The 18,738-nt window shown below is 49.4% G+C and overlaps 9 protein-coding genes across 9 annotated transcripts; 3 read left to right on the forward strand and 6 right to left on the reverse strand.

Moving 5' to 3' along the window:
• Nucleotides 1-368: 368 nt before the first annotated feature.
• On the reverse strand, nucleotides 369-1,732 carry N7519_006743 (NAD(+) diphosphatase; the record flags this gene model as incomplete). Its single annotated transcript, XM_057293519.1, has 3 exons — nucleotides 369-1,072; nucleotides 1,133-1,579; nucleotides 1,636-1,732. 3 exons carry the CDS (start codon nucleotides 1,730-1,732, stop codon nucleotides 369-371), a joined length of 1,248 nt encoding a protein of 415 aa, XP_057148330.1.
• A 381-nt stretch (nucleotides 1,733-2,113) lies between these two features.
• N7519_006744 (glutamine-dependent NAD(+) synthetase) lies at nucleotides 2,114-4,895 on the forward strand (the record flags this gene model as incomplete). Its single annotated transcript, XM_057293520.1, has 13 exons — nucleotides 2,114-2,142; nucleotides 2,201-2,470; nucleotides 2,523-2,581; nucleotides 2,643-2,832; nucleotides 2,883-2,908; nucleotides 2,958-3,049; nucleotides 3,102-3,679; nucleotides 3,763-4,097; nucleotides 4,159-4,162; nucleotides 4,216-4,258; nucleotides 4,314-4,331; nucleotides 4,372-4,732; nucleotides 4,786-4,895. 13 exons carry the CDS (start codon nucleotides 2,114-2,116, stop codon nucleotides 4,893-4,895), a joined length of 2,115 nt encoding a protein of 704 aa, XP_057148331.1.
• Nucleotides 4,896-5,278: 383 nt separating this feature from the next.
• Nucleotides 5,279-6,724, reverse strand: N7519_006745 (uncharacterized protein; the record flags this gene model as incomplete). Its single annotated transcript, XM_057293521.1, has 1 exon — nucleotides 5,279-6,724. The coding sequence occupies one exon, from the start codon at nucleotides 6,722-6,724 to the stop codon at nucleotides 5,279-5,281; it is 1,446 nt and encodes a 481-aa protein (XP_057148332.1).
• A 1,546-nt stretch (nucleotides 6,725-8,270) lies between these two features.
• N7519_006746 (questin oxidase family protein) lies at nucleotides 8,271-10,063 on the reverse strand (the record flags this gene model as incomplete). The annotated part of the gene is made up of 5 exons (XM_057293522.1): nucleotides 8,271-8,359; nucleotides 8,411-8,815; nucleotides 8,893-9,252; nucleotides 9,308-9,610; nucleotides 9,664-10,063. The coding sequence occupies 5 exons, from the start codon at nucleotides 10,061-10,063 to the stop codon at nucleotides 8,271-8,273; spliced, it is 1,557 nt and encodes a 518-aa protein (XP_057148333.1).
• Nucleotides 10,064-10,538: 475 nt separating this feature from the next.
• Nucleotides 10,539-13,244, reverse strand: N7519_006747 (TFIIH/NER complex ATPase/helicase subunit SSL2; the record flags this gene model as incomplete). The annotated part of the gene is made up of 4 exons (XM_057293523.1): nucleotides 10,539-12,865; nucleotides 12,925-13,038; nucleotides 13,089-13,126; nucleotides 13,237-13,244. 4 exons carry the CDS (start codon nucleotides 13,242-13,244, stop codon nucleotides 10,539-10,541), a joined length of 2,487 nt encoding a protein of 828 aa, XP_057148334.1.
• Nucleotides 13,245-13,580: 336 nt separating this feature from the next.
• N7519_006748 (uncharacterized protein) lies at nucleotides 13,581-14,208 on the forward strand (the record flags this gene model as incomplete). The annotated part of the gene is made up of 4 exons (XM_057293524.1): nucleotides 13,581-13,589; nucleotides 13,644-13,657; nucleotides 13,739-13,764; nucleotides 13,856-14,208. The coding sequence occupies 4 exons, from the start codon at nucleotides 13,581-13,583 to the stop codon at nucleotides 14,206-14,208; spliced, it is 402 nt and encodes a 133-aa protein (XP_057148335.1).
• Nucleotides 14,209-14,753: 545 nt separating this feature from the next.
• On the reverse strand, nucleotides 14,754-14,951 carry N7519_006749 (uncharacterized protein; the record flags this gene model as incomplete). The annotated part of the gene is made up of 1 exon (XM_057293525.1): nucleotides 14,754-14,951. The coding sequence occupies one exon, from the start codon at nucleotides 14,949-14,951 to the stop codon at nucleotides 14,754-14,756; it is 198 nt and encodes a 65-aa protein (XP_057148336.1).
• A 790-nt stretch (nucleotides 14,952-15,741) lies between these two features.
• On the forward strand, nucleotides 15,742-17,384 carry N7519_006750 (RNA polymerase II-binding domain-containing protein; the record flags this gene model as incomplete). Its single annotated transcript, XM_057293526.1, has 2 exons — nucleotides 15,742-15,863; nucleotides 16,007-17,384. The coding sequence occupies 2 exons, from the start codon at nucleotides 15,742-15,744 to the stop codon at nucleotides 17,382-17,384; spliced, it is 1,500 nt and encodes a 499-aa protein (XP_057148337.1).
• A 610-nt stretch (nucleotides 17,385-17,994) lies between these two features.
• On the reverse strand, nucleotides 17,995-18,652 carry N7519_006751 (uncharacterized protein; the record flags this gene model as incomplete). Its single annotated transcript, XM_057293527.1, has 3 exons — nucleotides 17,995-18,111; nucleotides 18,182-18,264; nucleotides 18,343-18,652. The coding sequence occupies 3 exons, from the start codon at nucleotides 18,650-18,652 to the stop codon at nucleotides 17,995-17,997; spliced, it is 510 nt and encodes a 169-aa protein (XP_057148338.1).
• Nucleotides 18,653-18,738: the final 86 nt, after the last annotated feature.

The raw sequence follows: 18,738 nt of genomic DNA on the forward strand, positions 1-18,738 counted from the left end.
AGCCAAAAAATAATGATATTCCGTAACACATGAGCATTGCCAGGCCGGTCACACCAGGCAAATTCATTAAATTGTTAAGGAGACAATTACAATTAAGCCCAGTTCGTCCATCATACTTCTAGAGATTCCGGTGGAACATACCTCTTCTATTGCGGCTCATGATACACAGTCTTTTCCCAGATATAATGTGATGGTGATTTTGTGGTATATTCTACAATAAGGACCTACCAGTTATTCGTATCTAGCTGTTCTTTTAGGAGATAGGTGTTGTATATAGATCCATTACTACGGGCTTTGGGACATAGTGGATGTCTAAATCTATCAAGAATATGTAGTGACTTGGCACAGGTATCATCAGAAGCATGATTTTATATCTTGGAATGCTTCTCTGCCGCAAAATAGTCTGCACTCACAGCAGCCTGGATCAACTGATTGGCAATGGCCGTAGGAGGGGGCAATCGCAAGCCGCCCTTATATTCCGGACCAGCCTCAGAACTCAAGTCACTGGTACCAATGCGCAGCGCCTCCTCCACCTCCTCCACCTCAAACCACCGTGCATCCTCCAACTCAGGGTCATGTTGCAAAGAGATCGTCTCGTGAGCGGGGTCACTGACCTGGGCAATAGCACCAATCATCAGATTGGCCGGGTACGGCCAAGGCTGCGAGGAGTGGATAACAACACGGGACAAAGTGACACCCGACTCCTCCCACACCTCTCTCCGCACAGCATCCTCAATCGACTCTGCTGGCTCAATGAACCCAGCTAAGGTGGAATACCACCCTGGTGGGAAGCGCTTAGAGCGGCCTAGCAGGATTCGCTTGCCGTCGGCAGAGACTACCGCCACGATGATAGTCGGATCGGTACGGGGGAAAGAAAGGTTAGAGAGCGTAGTACGGGTATTGCACTCCGGCCGCTCTTCTGCCTTGCCCTCGGTTGTTCGTGCAACATCCGTGGGCGGACAGGCACGCTTAGTGCCTGCATTCACGGCCAAAGTACGGTGGCCGCATGTGCCACAGAAGGTGTTGCGAGTGTTCCAGTCCATCAGCGCACGTGCCTGTGCGTAAATAGCAGCTATCCCGAACTGATTAGTTCCCTCTTATCAACGTATAAATTATTATCGCATTTTCATACCTTCATCTGCGGAGAAGGACATGACAACTCGTGTTTGGAAGAAAGACAGTCCCTTGGCCTCCATGGCACTGATCACATCCTTTGCTGCAGTCTGTTGCTCTTCAGGGCCCTTAGGGGTTACGTCGACTGCAAAATACGGTGTGCCAGAGTATATCTTCCACGTCAGTCCTCCTTCCTTGCGATTCTCGTCCAGTCCGAGGAAGATAAGGGTCGGGTGTGTCTTGCGTGAATCATAGTTCTTGATCATCTCTTCCTCGGAAGTGTCAAAGATATCCTGGGGCACCAGCTTGCGAACCTCGTCATACTTGGCATAGTGTAGCTGCGCTGGAGACGGAGTCAAGGGCGCTAGGTTGTTCAACAGTACGAACCGGGCCGAAGGGTGCTTCAGAGCCGTAGACAGGAACGGGTGGTCGGAGCGCAAGAAAGATAAACGATTGATTGGAGAGCCTGAAGATACTTTAGTTTTACTGCGCCTCATATATGAGAGTTCAAGACATCCTTACTGGAGAAGTAATTGACCGTCTCTTTGCCAAAGTGTCGAGACAACATGGAATCCGCGAGCATATGAGCCGGGGTGGGGATCTGAGGGGTCGTGCTCATTCTGTAAGAGCCAGATTGCCAGCAATAAATGCCTAATATGGTAAGTATATCAACAAGAAGAATCTAACTCTATAATGAGGCTATATGCAAAATATCAGCAGCGTGGAATTCGGGACAGCCCCGGAGAGTGGCTCCGGGGAGGAATCGCATTAATCAGCGACCTCGGGACGCCTATACAGACGGATTACACGTTTTCTTGGTCGGAGTTGTGCCGACAACGCCAAGAAAATAATATCTTACAGTAATTTACAGTCATCCCGTTACCAGTGAAGCGGGGGAACTTGAGCTCCCCACACACGTGACCGCATTCTTTTGACTCTTATCGCCGACGAGCCTCTGTGCGAAGCACAACATACAGACGTCTCAGTCATATTAGGCATAATGGGGCACCTGGTCACTCTAGCAACATGGTAAGGCTAACATATTTACCATCTAGATACTAGAAAACCCCGCGCTAACTCCGTCTAGCTCTTTGAATCAGTGGGCTCTCGACTTTGAGGGCAACGCGGAGCGCATCATTGAAAGCATTAGGCAAGCTAAGGCTGCTGGTGCCACTTTACGCGTTGGGCCTGAGCTCGAGATTACCGGCTATGGAGTCCTGGATGGTTTCCTTGAGGGTGACACCTTCTTACACTCGTGGGAAATGCTCGCCCGCATCATCGACCATCCAGATTGCCAGGATATTGTGGTTGACGTGGGATTGCCGGTTCGCCATCGCAATGTACGCTACAACTGTCGGTGAGTGTTTCCGATGTACCCGGTATCGCATCAGCTGATATATCCTCTCTAGTGTCATTTTCTACAACCGGAAGATCATCCTGATCAGGCCGAAGATGTGGCTTGCCAACGGTTCGTTTAATTGCTCTCTATACTTCGGAAAATGGTTCCTGATGTTTTCTTCATACCTTAGATGGTAACTACCGCGAGCACCGACACTTTACGCCATGGCAGCGTCCACAGGAGGTGGAAGACTACTACCTGGAATCAATCGTTGGAAAGATTACTGGCCAGTACAAGGTTCCCTTTGGTGATGCTGTTATTAGCACGAGAGACACATGTCTGGGTCTTGAGACGTGTGAGGAGCTGTTTACCCCTAATGGGTAGGTGTTGAACTCGCTATATGGTTTTGGATGCTGACAATCGATTTTAGCCCTCATGTTCCATATGGCCTAGCTGGTGAGTTTCGATGTCCAGATGACAGTGCCCATAGTCTAATTCAAATTAGGTGTCGAGATCATCTCCAACTCTTCGGGTAGTCACCACGAGCTGAAGAAGCTTGACACTAGGGTCAATTTGATCACCCAGGCTACCAAGCTGGTGAGTGAAAAACAACGCCACAATAGGCTAGCATTTTTCTTACACCTTATAGAGCGGTGGAATCTACCTTTATGCCAATCAACAAGGCTGCGACGGTGATCGTCTGTACTATGACGGATGTGCCATGATTGTCATCAACGGGGAAATCGTGGCCCAAGGTTCACAGTTCTCTCTGAACGATGTGGAAGTCGTCACTGCAACGGTCGACATCGAAGAAGTCCGCACCTACCGGTGCATCGCAAGTCGTGGAATGCAAGCGAGCAAGCAATCGCCCTACGTCCGCCTTGATCTTGATATCAGACTTTCTCGCCGGGATGAAGATGCCGAGCCTAGCCTTACGACTTCTCTGCCTATCAAGCCGCGGTACCATGCTCCCGAGGAGGAGATTGCCCTTGGGCCTGCCTGCTGGCTATGGGATTATCTTCGGAGATGTGGCGCCGCCGGTTTCTTCCTTCCGCTGAGCGGTGGTATTGACAGCTGCGCCACAGCAACCATTGTGCACTCCATGTGTCGTGAAGTGCTCAAGGCAGTGCGAGAAGGGAATGAGCAGGTCATCAAGGATGTCCGCCGGTTGTGTGCGAAGCCAGCAGACTCAGAGTGGCTTCCTACCACCACCCAGGAAATCTGCAAGTAAGTATTCGAAGTGTTGAGCTTCTGTCCGGCTAAATTTCTTTGTCGTCATATTCCGGGACAACGTTGACCAATTTATCTAGATCCATCTTCCATACCAGCTACATGGGCACACAGAACTCAGGCCAGGAGACACGAGACAGAGCGGCTCGACTTGCGGCGGATATTGGATCTTACCACATTGACTTCAATTTCGATACTGTGGTCACTTCTATCATGAACCTCTTTACCGTTCTCACTAACTTCCAGCCTCGTTTCAAAGTACACGGTGGATCTTCCGCGGAGAATGCCGCGCTCCAGAATGTGCAGGCTCGGCTCAGAATGGTTCTGTCATATCTGTTTGCCTCGTTATTGCCAACTGTGCGTCAACGCCCTGGTGGTGGCGGCTTGCTCGTTCTCGCATCATCTAATGTTGATGGTAAGTCTCTCAAACACGAGCATCGAACCTTGTTGGGAATCTTTACTAACCGTTGTCACAGAATGGTACGCCATATGAAATCCAATTTTTCTTCCTATGACTGACTCGACCCATTTAGTTTGCGAGGCTATCTCACCAAGTACGATGCCAGCTCCGCCGACGTAAGCATCAATTCCCGCAAGAAACACCACATCCATTACTAACCAAAACAACCAGCTCAACCCCATCGGCTCAGTGAGCAAAGTCGACCTTAAGAAATTCATTTCCTGGTCAGGACACAGCTTCGACCTCCCAATCCTCGAAGAATTCATCCACGCAACACCCACAGCGGAGCTGGAAACCCATCACGCACGACTACGTGCAATCCGACGAAGCCGACATGGGCGTTACGTACGCCCAGCTGGGTGTTTTCGGGTACTTGAGGAAGGTCTCCAAGCTTGGCCCGTACTCTATGTACGAAAAGCTGCTCCACATGTGGGGCAATGAGTACAGCCCGCGCGAGATCTACGAGAAGACCCGCCATTTCTTCTACTACTACTCCATCAACAGGCATAAGATGACTGTTCTTACGCCTAGCTACCATGCTGAGCAGTACTCCCCCGAGGATAATCGTCATGATCTGAGGCAGTTCCTTTGTATGTTTTCTCATTCTTGGGTTTGTAGGTGGGTGCTAACTTTGGTTGTGTAGACCCGCCGTTTACTTGGGCGTACAAGAAGATGGAAGATAACGTTAAGTACTGGGAATCTAAGGGGTGGACTACTGGCAAGGGAGGGAAGAAGAGTGTCAAGGCTGATTAGAGGTAGATTGTGTGGGTTTTAAATTTTCGCGATGTTTTGTGTATGTAGCTTTGGTCTTGCTTGATATTAAAGTCTATGGCAATTAAGATTGGGTAATATGTTGACGCTTGGATTATTTCCTATGAGATATCAAACTAGCTGGGATTGACTTTTCCATGTAGCATGAGGGGAGAAAGGCAATTTGAATGTACACAGAGCCCGGTGCCTGGAACACAGGCTGGGAAATTGCAAAGAGATAAAGGGGACGCCATCCGGAAAGGCTCAGGGACATGCAAATCATAAATTGAGAAAACGCTGAAAAGTCAGGTATAAAAGAAAGAAATGTTTAACGGCCATAGCGAGGGGAAACTGTCGTTCATCGAAGATATTGCCCGAACAGAGTCCTAGTCTTTCCAGAACCAACCGCTCTTCGATGAATTAGGCTCCGGCTTGGAACCATCCTGGGGATGAGACACTTCAACAGACTCGTCACTTTCTTCTCGGCCATCTGCAAAACGCTTCGTATTAACGACCTTGCTCTGAACCGAGCCATCGGCCAGCCGCACGCGTTCCGTTCGAGTCATAGTGGAGATAACACGCTGCCCTGGTTCAGAGACAGCTTCAGTTGCCTTGGTGTCAATCTCGGTCGGCACGTCCTTGGGTGTTTCAGGAACAGATTTTTTGTTTCCGCCAGACACAAGATCGATCCAATTCTCATTATCATCACGGCTGTGTTCATCCTTCGCATTTGGAAGGCCGCGTCTGTATTTGTCAAGTTCTTCCTGTTGCTGCCGTCGGTCCTCGAGGAGGAGACGCAGCAGAGGGCTTTCGGAGACACCGCGGAAGAACTCACGTTCGCGGCTCTCGATGTCATGCAAGAATCGCTCATACAGGTCGAGCTCGCTGTCAGCCTCCGTATCTGCAGGTTCTTTCTCTTTCTCGGGTAGAGACCGAGACTGGTCCTGCCCTGGACCTACACGGCCAGAGAACGTAATTCCTGACCAAGGGTGGCCGTCTCTACCAGACACATACTTCCACTTATCTCCCAAGCTTCCTCGTTTAACAAGCCCTTGTAGCCAATCCTTTCCGGACTCGGATTTCGTGACGGAGGCATTATGATCGAGCATCGGCTTATCGTTCTCGAGTCGAAGTAAATCCTCGAAGGCTTCTCGCCACTGCGGTTCAGAAGGGTCACGGTCGGAGTTGAGATGCAAAGATGACATGATGGATGAGAAAACGCCCTTTTCACGGTGCGCTTGGTATTGTGCTTGACGTTCTAGATTGAGGGGCGAGTACGGGCTGAACAAGATATACCCGATCGGCCAGGTTGGGGAGTCAGTGTCCTCAAACATATCCCGGAAAAGAAGGTTCTGGCCGGAGTGTAGGAGGTGCGATGCAAAAGGGAAGAAGCGGTCCTCGAAGAACCGGTCGAAGAAGGAATCGAGGCCAAAGAAGTCGGATGGTCCATTATACCACTTCCTCCACGAATCATCATTCTCAGGCCAGCGTGGTCTTGGATGGTTTCCATAGTTGCGTTGATCATCTCCATCTCTGTTGCCTGAATAACCACTTCCACTGTCTCGGTCTGTTGGATAGCTGCTGCTGTCCGTGTTATTTTCACTGGTTCTTTGACGGGCCATCCGACTCTGGTAGCCGTTATAATCTGCGAATATATCCCAGTGGCCGTTGTGAGGCTGCGTCACCATCGAAGGGAGGCCCGTGATAGATTGAAGCATGGTGGAGACCTGCTCATCGGCGTAGCGCCGGAAGGCGACGAACGGGTTGCTCTCATCATCAGCCCAGTCCTTCTGGGTGGAAATGTCCTTGCGATTGATGTCTTCGTTGCCCATGATGGCAAGATCCGAGAATAACAATAGATACTACCTTGGTATGCTGATGGAAAGAAAAGTGAAGAGATGCAAAGGTGAATACATGTTGGGGAGCCCCACTCGAAACCACGTGATCCCCAATGTATTTTTGTCTTTGCCATGTTTTTTTCAATGTTCTGTTTTCCTCCCTATTCCTCTATATGACTTTACTATATACAATACTCTGTGTTCTTCTTCCTAATTTAATTTACCTTGAAAACTGTTCTACTAACATACTACATATATACTCTATACAAAAGAACATTTGTGTTGAGCCGCTGGCGTCATTCCAAGCTTAGCGCCCCACAGCCAAAGCCGAGAACCGTAGTTCAACCTCTCAAAGTAGATGTTCATATATTTTTATATTGGCCAGAGTGTATGAATTGCGAGATACCCATAGGCAAGGAGAAGTGAGGGCAATACAACCGCATTAGACTAATCGACCATGCTAAGGAAATTTAATGCGGAACCATTCTTGACTTCAAATGCATAATGGTGTACTCATGTTTCACCTGGTGACTGGTGACTTCCCAGCCTAGCCTTTTTTTTCTTCTTCATTTTGTGTGGAGATGGTCTTTCTGATATGAGAGTCTCAGATGTCTGTCTCCGGCAGGGTCTGCAGTTGCCATGCCTTCTTGGTGCCTTTTTTTTGGTCCTTGTTCTCATATTTTTCCGTCTATAGGCCTTGGATAGCCATTACGGTTGGGCAATTAGCCAGGATGTGACCACGCTGATAGCAGTAGTGGCAAGTTCGGGGCTCCTTCTATTATTATATCATCAATTAGCACGCGAATATGGACTTGGCTAAAGCTTCTAGGGTCAAGGAGCCAAGGGGCTCCAAGGGCTCCTAGCGCCTTAAGAATGGAATAAGATATAGCAAGTAAGCACCTGGACCTGTCCATGGCCACCCTGGCCGCGGGCGGCGTTAGCTGCACCGGCACGTGCCATATTGTAGAAGTAAAAGAAAGAAAGAAAGAAAAACAAGTGAAGAAGAAGAGGATAAATCAATATGTGGTATTGAATGCTTTTTAATCTGGAGAAAGAAAGAAAAGAGGAAAGGAAAAGAAGAAAAGATAAGGACGGGCTGCATGTGATTGTGTAGCTGCCCTGTATATAGATGAATTAGTACGATATCAGTTCGTAGAAACACTTACATCTGGGTTGTTTGTCAAACCCTTGTTAAGTCCAGTATTTCCCCTTTGCTAAAGGAAATACATGGCAGGGATCGGTGTAGGCCACTTCGAGGTCTCTTCTCCCTAGTGCGAGTGGGTTTGGAGATGGTTTCCATCTCAAAAGCATTCATTGGTAGTTGTTTGCGGTTTCCAGTTGCCTTTGTGGGTCGTTCTTTCTATGGGGTAGTGACTATTCCTATTAATGGGGGCTTGTTCCCTAAATTGTATGTATATAGATCCATAGATAGGTAGTTGCAGATGATTTTGTTTTTATACCAATCTGTTATTAGATGATAACTTTCTGAGACATTGAAAGAAGAATGAAATATCCTCACGAAGGCGGCGTGTTGTCCTTCTCAGATATGCGCCTGTTCCCAAGCTTCATCGAATCCAGTAGAACGAACCCACATTGGCTTATCTCCCTCATGGACAGTAGAGTCAACAGCTATCGAGCAGTTAGTGATTTGAATATATAACGTCAAGCCCTGCTGCTTACCTATATTCCCAATCCTGAGCCACATATCTCCTTTGATCGGCATCTCAGGGTTTTTGCTCTCGTATGCCTGGCAGACTTTTTGACCATGCGCCAAAGCCCGTGCTAGCTTGGCTAGATGACCATCGTCACCAGGATGGGCGATGCTTCGCGCAAATATCTGTGACCAGTCCTCCTTCATAGGATAATTGGCCACTTCATCCAGCAGAAGGTCCGGCGTTCCACGTGAAGTATACATCAGGAGATCGACGCGTCCCTTCCACTCCAGCATGCGCAGCTTGGATCGCTGGTTCAAGGACGGGAGATTGATAATCTTAGAGAAGAAGATAGACGAATTGACGCAATGGATCAAGAAGAAATCAAGCTTCATCTCTCTGGTCGGACGCTGGGCGGCACCGGTATAGTAGGCTGAGATACCATCAGCAATAGCTCCTCGCTCACACCACTCAAACAGTATCGTCAAGTACTTCCAAGGCTAGACTTACCGACTGTATTGATCATATCCGCCAACCGCTCCTCCATCTGATCCTCAGACACAGTAAATTGAGAAGCATACTTCAGCATCTGCTCCGGTGCTCTATGGAGCACTCCATCCTTGATCTTATTAGAGTCGGACCATTGAACGCTCTGAACAAGAGCCTTGTCAGCCCGCATCTCATTTATGAGCTGGAGCAGCGACTTCTGTCCCGGCTTTCCGACGCCACCTGCCATCTTCTCCGCAGGTAGGAAGAACGCACGACCCAGCCAGTCGTCGTGAACTGCTGTTTGAGCAAGGCCTTGGGCTACAATGGCAGGCTGGTTGAATTCAATCCCGAAACCGAGGTGGATGAGTGGATGAACGAGACCTGAATTGATTAGCCCGAGGAACATAGAACAGCAATATAACCGAGAGATACTTACCAGCAAACAACCGACACATCATATTCTCAGCTCGCTCGTCCCCGGCGAATAAATACTCCCCCAGAACCCCACCGACGCCCTTTGCATCGATCTCATGCTGGAAGAAAGCGAGGTAATTAGGGTAATTTTCTTCCTTTCCAAGGTGTTCCTGGAATTTAGCGACATCATGCATAGATTGAATGACATCTTGGCTGGCTGGAAGAACGGGTCTCTGGTAACTTTTATTCCGTTCATAGCAAGCCTTGATATCCTCTGGCCCTGCGCCAAGAGCATAGATACTAAGGAGCTGATGCGGTATGTGATCTGTCTCTGCATTAGACATGGTTCTTGGTGGGATTTAGCGTGAAAGCACATACTATGGAAATGTTGGTCATTGAAGAAGACATGGTGGGTGGCCATGTCTTCCTGCAAGATCTCGCTCGCTGTCTGCGCGGTGTCCTCCCTCACATTCGAGCTGTAGATGCCCGAGTCTGTCACGGGCGACAGATCGATTTTAGTAGCGGTGGCCATTCCGGATGAAGTAATGCGGGATGTATTCCCGGTGGTAGGACTATACGAGCTGTACTGGGTGACTAGTTGCGGAAGGGGTAGAGCGCGTGGATATGTCGAAGCAGAAGAGACGGATGTTTGAAACGGTGGACGAAGACTGGAATAGCAGCGAGTACTATTCAGCAAGAGAAACCGAGTCTTGTCTGTAGCTGTAGGCTTTGATTTGAACAAATGATGTTTGTGACACTGAAGAACGCGGGGAAGCATGTCCTTTATATAGCCCACGCCATCCGGTGTATGATAACTGGAGCTGTACAACTGGCAGGGATAGCTAGACAGTTCTCCAGGAAAACCAATTCAACCAATGGAACCTATCAGAGTCATACAATTACTCAAGTGGAACTAATGATGGAGCTCCAAATACGAAAAGCGGAGAATTCGGCCTTTCGGCTCTCCGTTGCCACGATCAACGTCATGGGAGTCAGCTGGGCCCGTGATTTCCAGACCGGTCTTGCTGACTTATTTACCGACTTATTTGCTGACTTATTTGATGCTTACGAAGGTTCGAGGTCTAGGTTCCAAGGTTCCTCTATAGTACAAATGGTCTTCTTATTTTTAACTGTTCGTTTTATAACACACGGTGGTTATTCGGGGTATCTGTCATTCTGGGGTGCACGCAAGAGAAAGGTCAAAGACTACGCGCCCAAAAAAGGAAAGCAAAAACAGTAACGCATTTCAGCTTTTAGCCTTCCATCTCCCTTTCCTTCTTGCGGCGCTGTCGGTCTCGTTCCATCTTCTTGAACAGCGGATGGTGCCCAGCCTTATCCTTGAGCTGCTTGTTCCTGCTCTTGTTGTATTCGATATAGGCCATATCATCACCACCAGCCAGACCACTAAGAGTAGCAGCACTGCGTTTAGGACCGGCTTTCTTGGCTGTCACTCGCTTGCCGGAGCGCATCGAGAACAGATCATCATTGACCTGTTCGACGTCGGCGGATGACTCATTCTGCAACATGACCTCTTGTAGAAGCTCACGGCGTTCCGCTGGCGTTGCGTATGAAAGTCCTTCATAATTGTCTATGCCTTGGAGATGGGTGATGACCTTGAAGGCATAACCCTGATCGATCAGGAATGCCTGACGTTTGGCCGAGTAGACCATCTCATTAGTGTCCTTGGACACGAGCGAGTAGAAGAAAGCATTGAAGCCCTCGTCATTTCTGCGCTTGGCTCGCAAAATTCGTCCCAGACGCTGGGCCTCCTGACGACGCGAACCGTAGTGAGACGAAATCTGGATCAGACAAGTGGCCTCAGGCAGATCGAGCGAGGTGTCACCAATCTTGGACAGGAAGATAGTGTTGACCTGCTCGTTATGTTGGAAATTTTCCAGAATACGCATGCGCTCATTTTGAGGAGTGCCACCGTAGATATAAGCCTTGTTCAGCTTGAGCGCATATCGCTCGAGAGCGTAGACATTATCAGAGAAGACGATGATCTTATCGCCGCGCTTCTCATGGAAATCGATCAGGAACTGACAAGCTTGGAACTTGCGAGGGTTCATGATGTATAGCAGAGCTTGTTTCCTGGAGCTTTCCCGTAGATACTCAGAATAGAACTCGGTCGTCATCGGGCACCACACCTCGGCACATTGGACCTTGGCGATGTGGCCCTGTGCAGCCAGTTCCATCCAGTTCGCTTCGTAGAGTTTCGGCCCGATCAAGAAGTTCAAATCTTTGATCTTGTCGTCCTCACGTAGCAATGTTGCGGTGAGACCAAGCTTGCTCTGTGCGGCGATTGCAGATGTGACCTTTCGGAACATCGATGCCGGCACGACGTGCACCTCGTCAAGAATCATCATACCCCATTCTCTCGATTGAAGCCAGTCCATCATCTTCTGGGCATCATAAGACCGGGCGCGGGTCTGTGACACCATTGAGTATGTGGACACAATAATACCAGTAGACCGCTTGAATTTTTCTTTGTGGTCCGATGTGAAAATGGCGATATCGCCCGGGTCGATGGTTGTCCATCGCAAGAACTCGTTTCGCCACTGAACCACGGACATGGAACTGGTGCAGAGGACGATAGTGCCTTTCTTGATGGTCGCCGCGGCAGTGATACCCACAAGGGTTTTGCCGGCACCACAAGGAAGCACAATAATACCACTCTTCGCTCGTCCGTTACCGAACATTTTACTTAAGCTCTTCTCCTGGTAGGACCGAATCCTCGCTGCGGGTTTCAAATCCATATCCAGATTTGGATTGACCGTGTCTCCTTGGAAGTCGTATTCTTCCAGGGCAGGGCATCCGATCGATTGGCATCGGGCCTTGACCACTTCGACACCAGCGGCGGGGATTTCGAAACTGTAAGTGATTGCTTCTTCAGTTTCATCCTCGCCAATGTCGTCGATTCCATAGTTCACAGCCCCTCCTTCTTCCGCCTCATCTCTAGCTACGGCAGCCGCAGCCTCCTGTTGAGTGGTCTCTCGTACACCAGCTGCATCTTTCGTTCCAGGGATGACAAGACCACCCATTTTCGGAGCAGCCCGTTCAATAATTCCTTCGGTGCTATCCATCCTCTGGGGCCCAATCACTTCATCTTTCAGCAACCGCTGAAGCATTTCAGGATCTGTCGTTTCCACGTAGTATCGATTATGCCTCAACACCATCTTGATTTTTCCATAGGACTTCGTGAACTCGATGATGAACGTCCGAATGCTTTCGGGCAGCGGCGTTTTCGACAAACGGTCCAAGAACTCAACAATATCCTGCGGTTTGAGACCGACCGAGACCGCGGCATATAAACTGTGTCCCGTCAAGCGATATTCGTGGAGATGGGTCGGACGAGAAAGCGGTTCCGCAATAGTTGTCAGGAAATCTTGGGCCTGAGGTGCCAGCGGGGAGAAACTCTCGAGGGTGATTGTGCCTTTCAGAGGCTCGATCCATAACGGCCGGTTGTAGTGGTCGCGCTTCAGCGGGAGCGAGGAAAGATCTTTGTACCCAAATCTAGGGTCCGTCTTCTCCACTTGGTTCTTCTTGCTGAATGCCTCGAGGGAGAACTTATTGACGACCGCTTTATGCTCCAATTTTAGTCTCTAGTTCACTTTAGGTGAGCAGACCGCCACACTGTACCTTTCAAGTTGGTTTCCTCTGGCAACTCTTCGTGGTCCGAGTAGTCATCGTCGCTGGAGATGTCGATATCGGGGACTGGTGTAGCCCGCTTCGAAGCACCGCTAGACCGACCAGCTGCATATAATCAGTCACCTGTCGTTTGGAGATATGCACCAGAAACTTACTGTCAGCCGCTTTCCGTTTGGGGGGGCATGTTTGGAGTCTGTGCAGCAAGACAGACAGAACAGCGTGGAAATTCTGATCAAATAGCTTGTATCTCAGTGAGTGAGTCACCGGTGAGGCGGAGCAACGCCCCCGTTAAAAGTATCTCACGGCAGCATGGAACCAAGATGCTGCGCCGGATGAACAGGCGGCGAAAAGAGATATGCGGTTTATTGCGAGACGACGGGAAAGGGCCGATGAACAGGAAATAAAATATTCAGTGGGAGAGGAGTGAGAGCAGCGTTGCTCTAGCGATGATATAAATACGATGGAGAAAAAGATCGAGGCAAAAGTCGTCCTTAATTCCAAAGTCCCAAAGGCGATGCGATTGATAATCATTGGCCTGAGGCACCAATTAAAGTCATCGGTCCGTGCGTAGCGGAACTCGGGACTGACGTAGAGCATCCGAGTCCTTTTCCTATTGCTTCACACACATCACTACCAGACTGTTCACCATGAATACGGTAATTTCCTCTGTCCAATGCCTCTTTATTGTTGCTAATTGTGTCATGTTCTAGATTCGATCTACCTGGTGAGCGAAGATGTCTCTATCTGAAAGATGAAATACAAACAAACTGGAACATAATTACTGATGTGACTCTTGCTTGAACAGGATGGGCTGGGGCACCCTTTGCCTTGGTATGTGACCTATAGATTGATTGCTGGCCAAGGACTATTGGCAAATCCAGCTATCCACGAGTGAAGAAGCAACTAACCAACTCCCCTGTAGCCGGCGGCGGAGCGTACTATTTCGCAAAACAATCGATCAACGCCGACCGACAAGCCCGATTCGAAGCCGAAGTCAAGCGCAAGGCCCAAATGAAGCAAATGGAGGATGAGCACAAGCGCAAAGCGCAATTGGCGTCGGCACCAACCCCGGGCAACGACACTAGCTCGAAACGAGCGAGCATGGCACGATTCCAGAACGCCTCCGACGATGCCGCCTCACCAAGTGCCGAAGCTTCTCATGATCCGGCGCCAACTCGGCACGAACCCTTGACCGATGCCGACCGTGTGTTGGAGAAGGGGAAATATGAAACGTCACAGCCGTACCGGCCTCCGAGCGGGAACCGGTTTAGCTGATCGGCTGACTGCATTGTATACTATTTGATATGGAATACTTGGAATACTCCGTACACAAACTGAAAAATAGAGGATTGTGAAAGATGGTGAATAATATCGAGGTGAAGAGCCCCTCAGACTCGATCTACTTTGTACTACATTTGCTTCATTGCTCAATGGAATCTTACTCGAGCTCAGAATCAGTACAGCAATGGACCAATTCGTGTAAAATCAGCTATCTAACGACCGCTGTCATTCATAGTGATGGTGGAAAGGGGCCTGACCATCTCCACGCTCAATAGTAATAAAGTATGGTAATAGCACCATCTCATAGTGCTCGTCAAAAGGAGAACCAGAACGCCGAATTCCAAACTCCTTGGGCATAATGCATCACGTCGCAAACTAGGTCCTGTGCCGGCGCCTGCACCGACAATCCCAGCCAAGACGGCGAGTCGTCAAGAGTGTGGCGACTAGCGCGCATGGAAGCAAAGTGGGGGGGTTCCTGTAAATCGTTAGTTTCCCCACACCAGCTCGCATTGACTGCAAAATTTCGTAGATATTCAACCTTACTTGGCGCTAGTAGCTATTCCTGAGCTCCGTTGTCGGGAGCTTTCCAGAGCAGGTGGGACAAATGGCAGTACCACACCGGATACAATGCAACCCATGGCGACGGCGCGCGCAGCGCGAGAGTCGGGACGAGGACGGTGGGCTGAGAAGTGACGGATGGAGGGACGGATGACTTGGGAGGCGAGGATGGAAGCCATAGTGGTATAATACTCTGTTGAGGGGTATGGTCTTGATCTTGGTTTTGGATTGATTTGATTTTGATTTGAGAGTAGACTTGTAAATCAGGATAGAGCAGTGTAGAAGAGAAAATAGAATTAAAGACAGGCAAGACTTTATATAAAACAGATTAACTTAGCAGATTAGCAGTCAGGCCATGCAACCGCAAGTGATCCGGACATTGCGGGGCAGATATATGGCCTGATCCTTAATGGGAATGCTCATCCGTGATCAGATGGTTTAGGCATGGCTGATCGGCACTTTTACATCGAATAGAATCAGTTTATGTTTCATTTCGGGATTGTCGGCAAGCCCTGACGCCATCGCGGGGTTTCAAGTCGCAAAGTGTGTGGGGGATCTTTTGAGGCTTTAGACCTCGCTAACTGCGGGGAATATACAGACCGGGGATAGACCGGGAACTGAGTCCCGATCTCTTCACTTCTCAATGATATTTGAATAATAGACTGATAAACTGGTAACTCTGATATATCTTGAGACTGTGAGCAATTGTGAAGCAGAATTCATTTGAATAATACATTAGGGGAGCCTCAACAACAATTGAACCATACGGAGTACGGGGGTACAACATACATACATCATTTATGTATGTTGTATGTTGTACATACCTAAGTACCTAAGTAGGTAGCCGGGTTAAACAAAAGTATACAAATCACGTGCCGATAAGAGCTTCGATAACGGGATCGGGGTCATGACAATAATGTGGGTAATGGGATTCTTTCTCTCCTTCAAAAGATCGTGAGATCGGCAAAGATGACAACTCACGGTGTTGTTATTCTCAAGGCTGCGTTTGCAGCTTGCCTATTGCGTCCTGATCCTACTTCTGTTCCTCGCGATGAGATAAGCGTGTTTCACAGTTCCCTCGAGCGCGCGTTGTCGCATTGCTCCCCAGCCAACATTCAGGTCTGAGCCGTTGTCACCTCCGTTAACTCTCACGTCTCAGTTTACTAAACACTCTTTCCCCACACAGACCTGTAAAGCCTGGTTGCTTCGCTTTGTCGCATTTTCATCTAATCAGGGTAGGGGGTCTGGTCAAATACCTCGAAGCTCTCGCTGCATCCTTCCCACCATCCAAGCCCACCGGGTCCAAACCTTCTACGAAGCGCCATGGCCTCCACATACTGTATTTGCTCAATGATCTGTTGCATCATTGCAAGTACCACCTAGATACCCCGGCAACCTTCTCCACAGTGAGCGGGTCCCTGCAGCTGCATCTCGTGAACTTGGTCGGCTACGCAGCCAGCTGTGATCGCCAAAAGAACCCACGGTATCATCGACGGCTGGACAATCTACTAGATCTCTGGTCTGAGCACGGTTACTTTCATCCCGAGCTAGTCAACAAACTTCGGGAAGTCGTGACTATGGGGATTCCCCTGCCTTCGACCGATGCGGCGAACGGGTTAAACCCAGCAAAGAAGTCCGGCAAGAATGTGCCCTTTGTCATGCCATCTACACACGGGGATCCATCGACACCTTGGCACGAAGTTCGTGCGGGCAACATTTATCCTCACATTATTCCCAACTCGGCTATTCCCATCCGACCTGATGCCACGAAACCGATACAGTTACTAGCAGGTCCCGCCGACGAGAAGTTGATAGCATCCCTTAAAGACTTCCTCAACGATGTGAACAAGCTCTTCGACCCGGAGATCGCTGCGGATGATAGAGATGCAGACTTCGATCCGCTGGGCCAGACAGTCATCCGGGGTGAGAACACAGGCGACATCCTCGATGGCGAGCACTACCACGGATGGTCCCTTGAATTCTGTCAACCCGGAGATACAGACACCGAGGACTCGCGCGGCCGAACCCGCAGCAGTAGTGGATCACGAACCAATAACAAGCGCCGACGCTACAGCGACAGCTCCACCAGCCAGTCCAAGTCACGATCTCCAAGTGGATCACGATCATACAGACGTGGTTTCCGTCGCCATGACGCACGATCGCGAGGCCGCTCTCCACGCTCACGAAGCCGCGAAAGCTCCTACACTCCTCAGGAACCGTCCACTTCACACTTCCCTCCCCCTCACCAACCTCAACATCCCTCCGCACCCATCAACTCCTACTCCACTGCTCATCCCCCCAGTGGACAGTATGCTCATCCTCCTATGGGTCCTGGCACCGGCTATCCACAAGTACCTGCACCCAACTATGGTTCTTGGCCTCCGCCTCCTCCATACATGCCGGCAATGCCATTCCCCCCACCCGGACCCGGGTCTTCAGCATCAGCCTTCCCTCCTCCATACCATCCTCCTCCCATGCAGCAAGGACAGAACCAGGGACAGCAACAGGGGTACGGTATGCCCCCGGGTCAATATCACTTCCCTCCTCCTTATTCTGGTCAGCAGGGTGGGCCATGGGGACCTGCTCCCCAGGGCGGGCGCGGCTGGCAATAAACATGTGCACATGTGCACGTGAAACAATGTACGAGTTATGCTTGAAATGCAGTCGACTCGAATTGAGTCGAGGGGAAGACAGGCCTTCCAAGGCCACGGTTTGTATGATTACGGCCCCGCTGCGGCGGGTTATTCATGTTCATTTAAAACAATATGAAAGAGTACATTAATCTCTTGCATTTCAAGTAAGTTACCGTTATATTGGCGCTTTGCTCCAAAGTAGTTTCAAACATCCAAGCCATGTGCATGTCAGATGGAGAATGCTCCAGGAATATCAACAGCTGGTATGGAGTAACATAGTAAACTGCGATAACCTCTTCAAACGTTATTGATGGAGTAACAGAGTAAGAAATCTACAAATATGTATAGCAGAGCCTGCGAGGATGAAAAGAAATAGAAAGTAACCACCTATAGAAGTGTGCCATGCAATTACACACCGTAACCTGCATAAACCAAACTACCACAGGCAAGGTGTCCATATAATATCAAGTAGGATGGCAAAATAAACCAAACGTCAACCAGCACTCTCCCCCCCGAATCACCAGTTCAACTCCAACAGTACATCCGCACTCATCCCATGTCACAGATCCATTCCGCCAGGTGATCAACATCAGGTGAGAACATCCATGATCACATCAACATTCGACTCTGGTTTATTCTTCATCTGACTCGCATAGTAATTCTTCTTTTCCTCCGCGAAAGGCTTGCACGTGTTGAATCCGCTATCCTAGAAGAGAAGAACAGTCAGCTACATTCATGGATTCTTTTCCTCGGAGACGTAGAAAAAGAATACATACCTCAATCTTGTTACTGCAGCACATGGGAGAAAACCCTTTTCCGTTGCAGGTATCAGGGGCGTCTCTTTCGGCCATGTGCTTGCCTACCAATGTAGGTTTGATTAGTATGAAATTATCGAACTTGCAAGATTATACAAAAGAAAGGGCAGGATGCAACATACATTCGAATGATAGAGCCGAGCTAATCTCCAGCCCACTCACGATTGGCACCAACTCGCCGAGCGGCTTGATAAGGTCGTTGCTTGTCTGCTCCACAGACTTGCAGCAGGACTTGTACTTCCCCTTGGGACATGTGTAGGCCTCGTAGGGATTGGGCGAGGGAGTAGCCGAGGCTGAAACCGAGGCTGAGCTCGAGGGCGAGATGAGAGATTTGGACACGGATGTAGGAGTTGGTTTGTCGCTTGCCATTGGGATGGCGGTGGTGACGGATAGGAGGGATACGAGGCCCGTGAGGAGAGTTGTGAGGTGCATTTTGGTGATTCTGTGCTGTTGTATAGGTGTGAAAAGTATAGAGTGAGTCGATGTAGATATTGTAGGCCCTAGCTGCCACGCCGCGA

This window comes from Penicillium mononematosum (genome assembly GCF_028829835.1).
Source record: "Penicillium mononematosum strain IBT 11891 chromosome Unknown utg000003l:1.0-8172316.0:1.0-8177699.0, whole genome shotgun sequence".
In the NCBI taxonomy this organism is placed as follows: domain Eukaryota; kingdom Fungi; phylum Ascomycota; class Eurotiomycetes; order Eurotiales; family Aspergillaceae; genus Penicillium; species Penicillium mononematosum.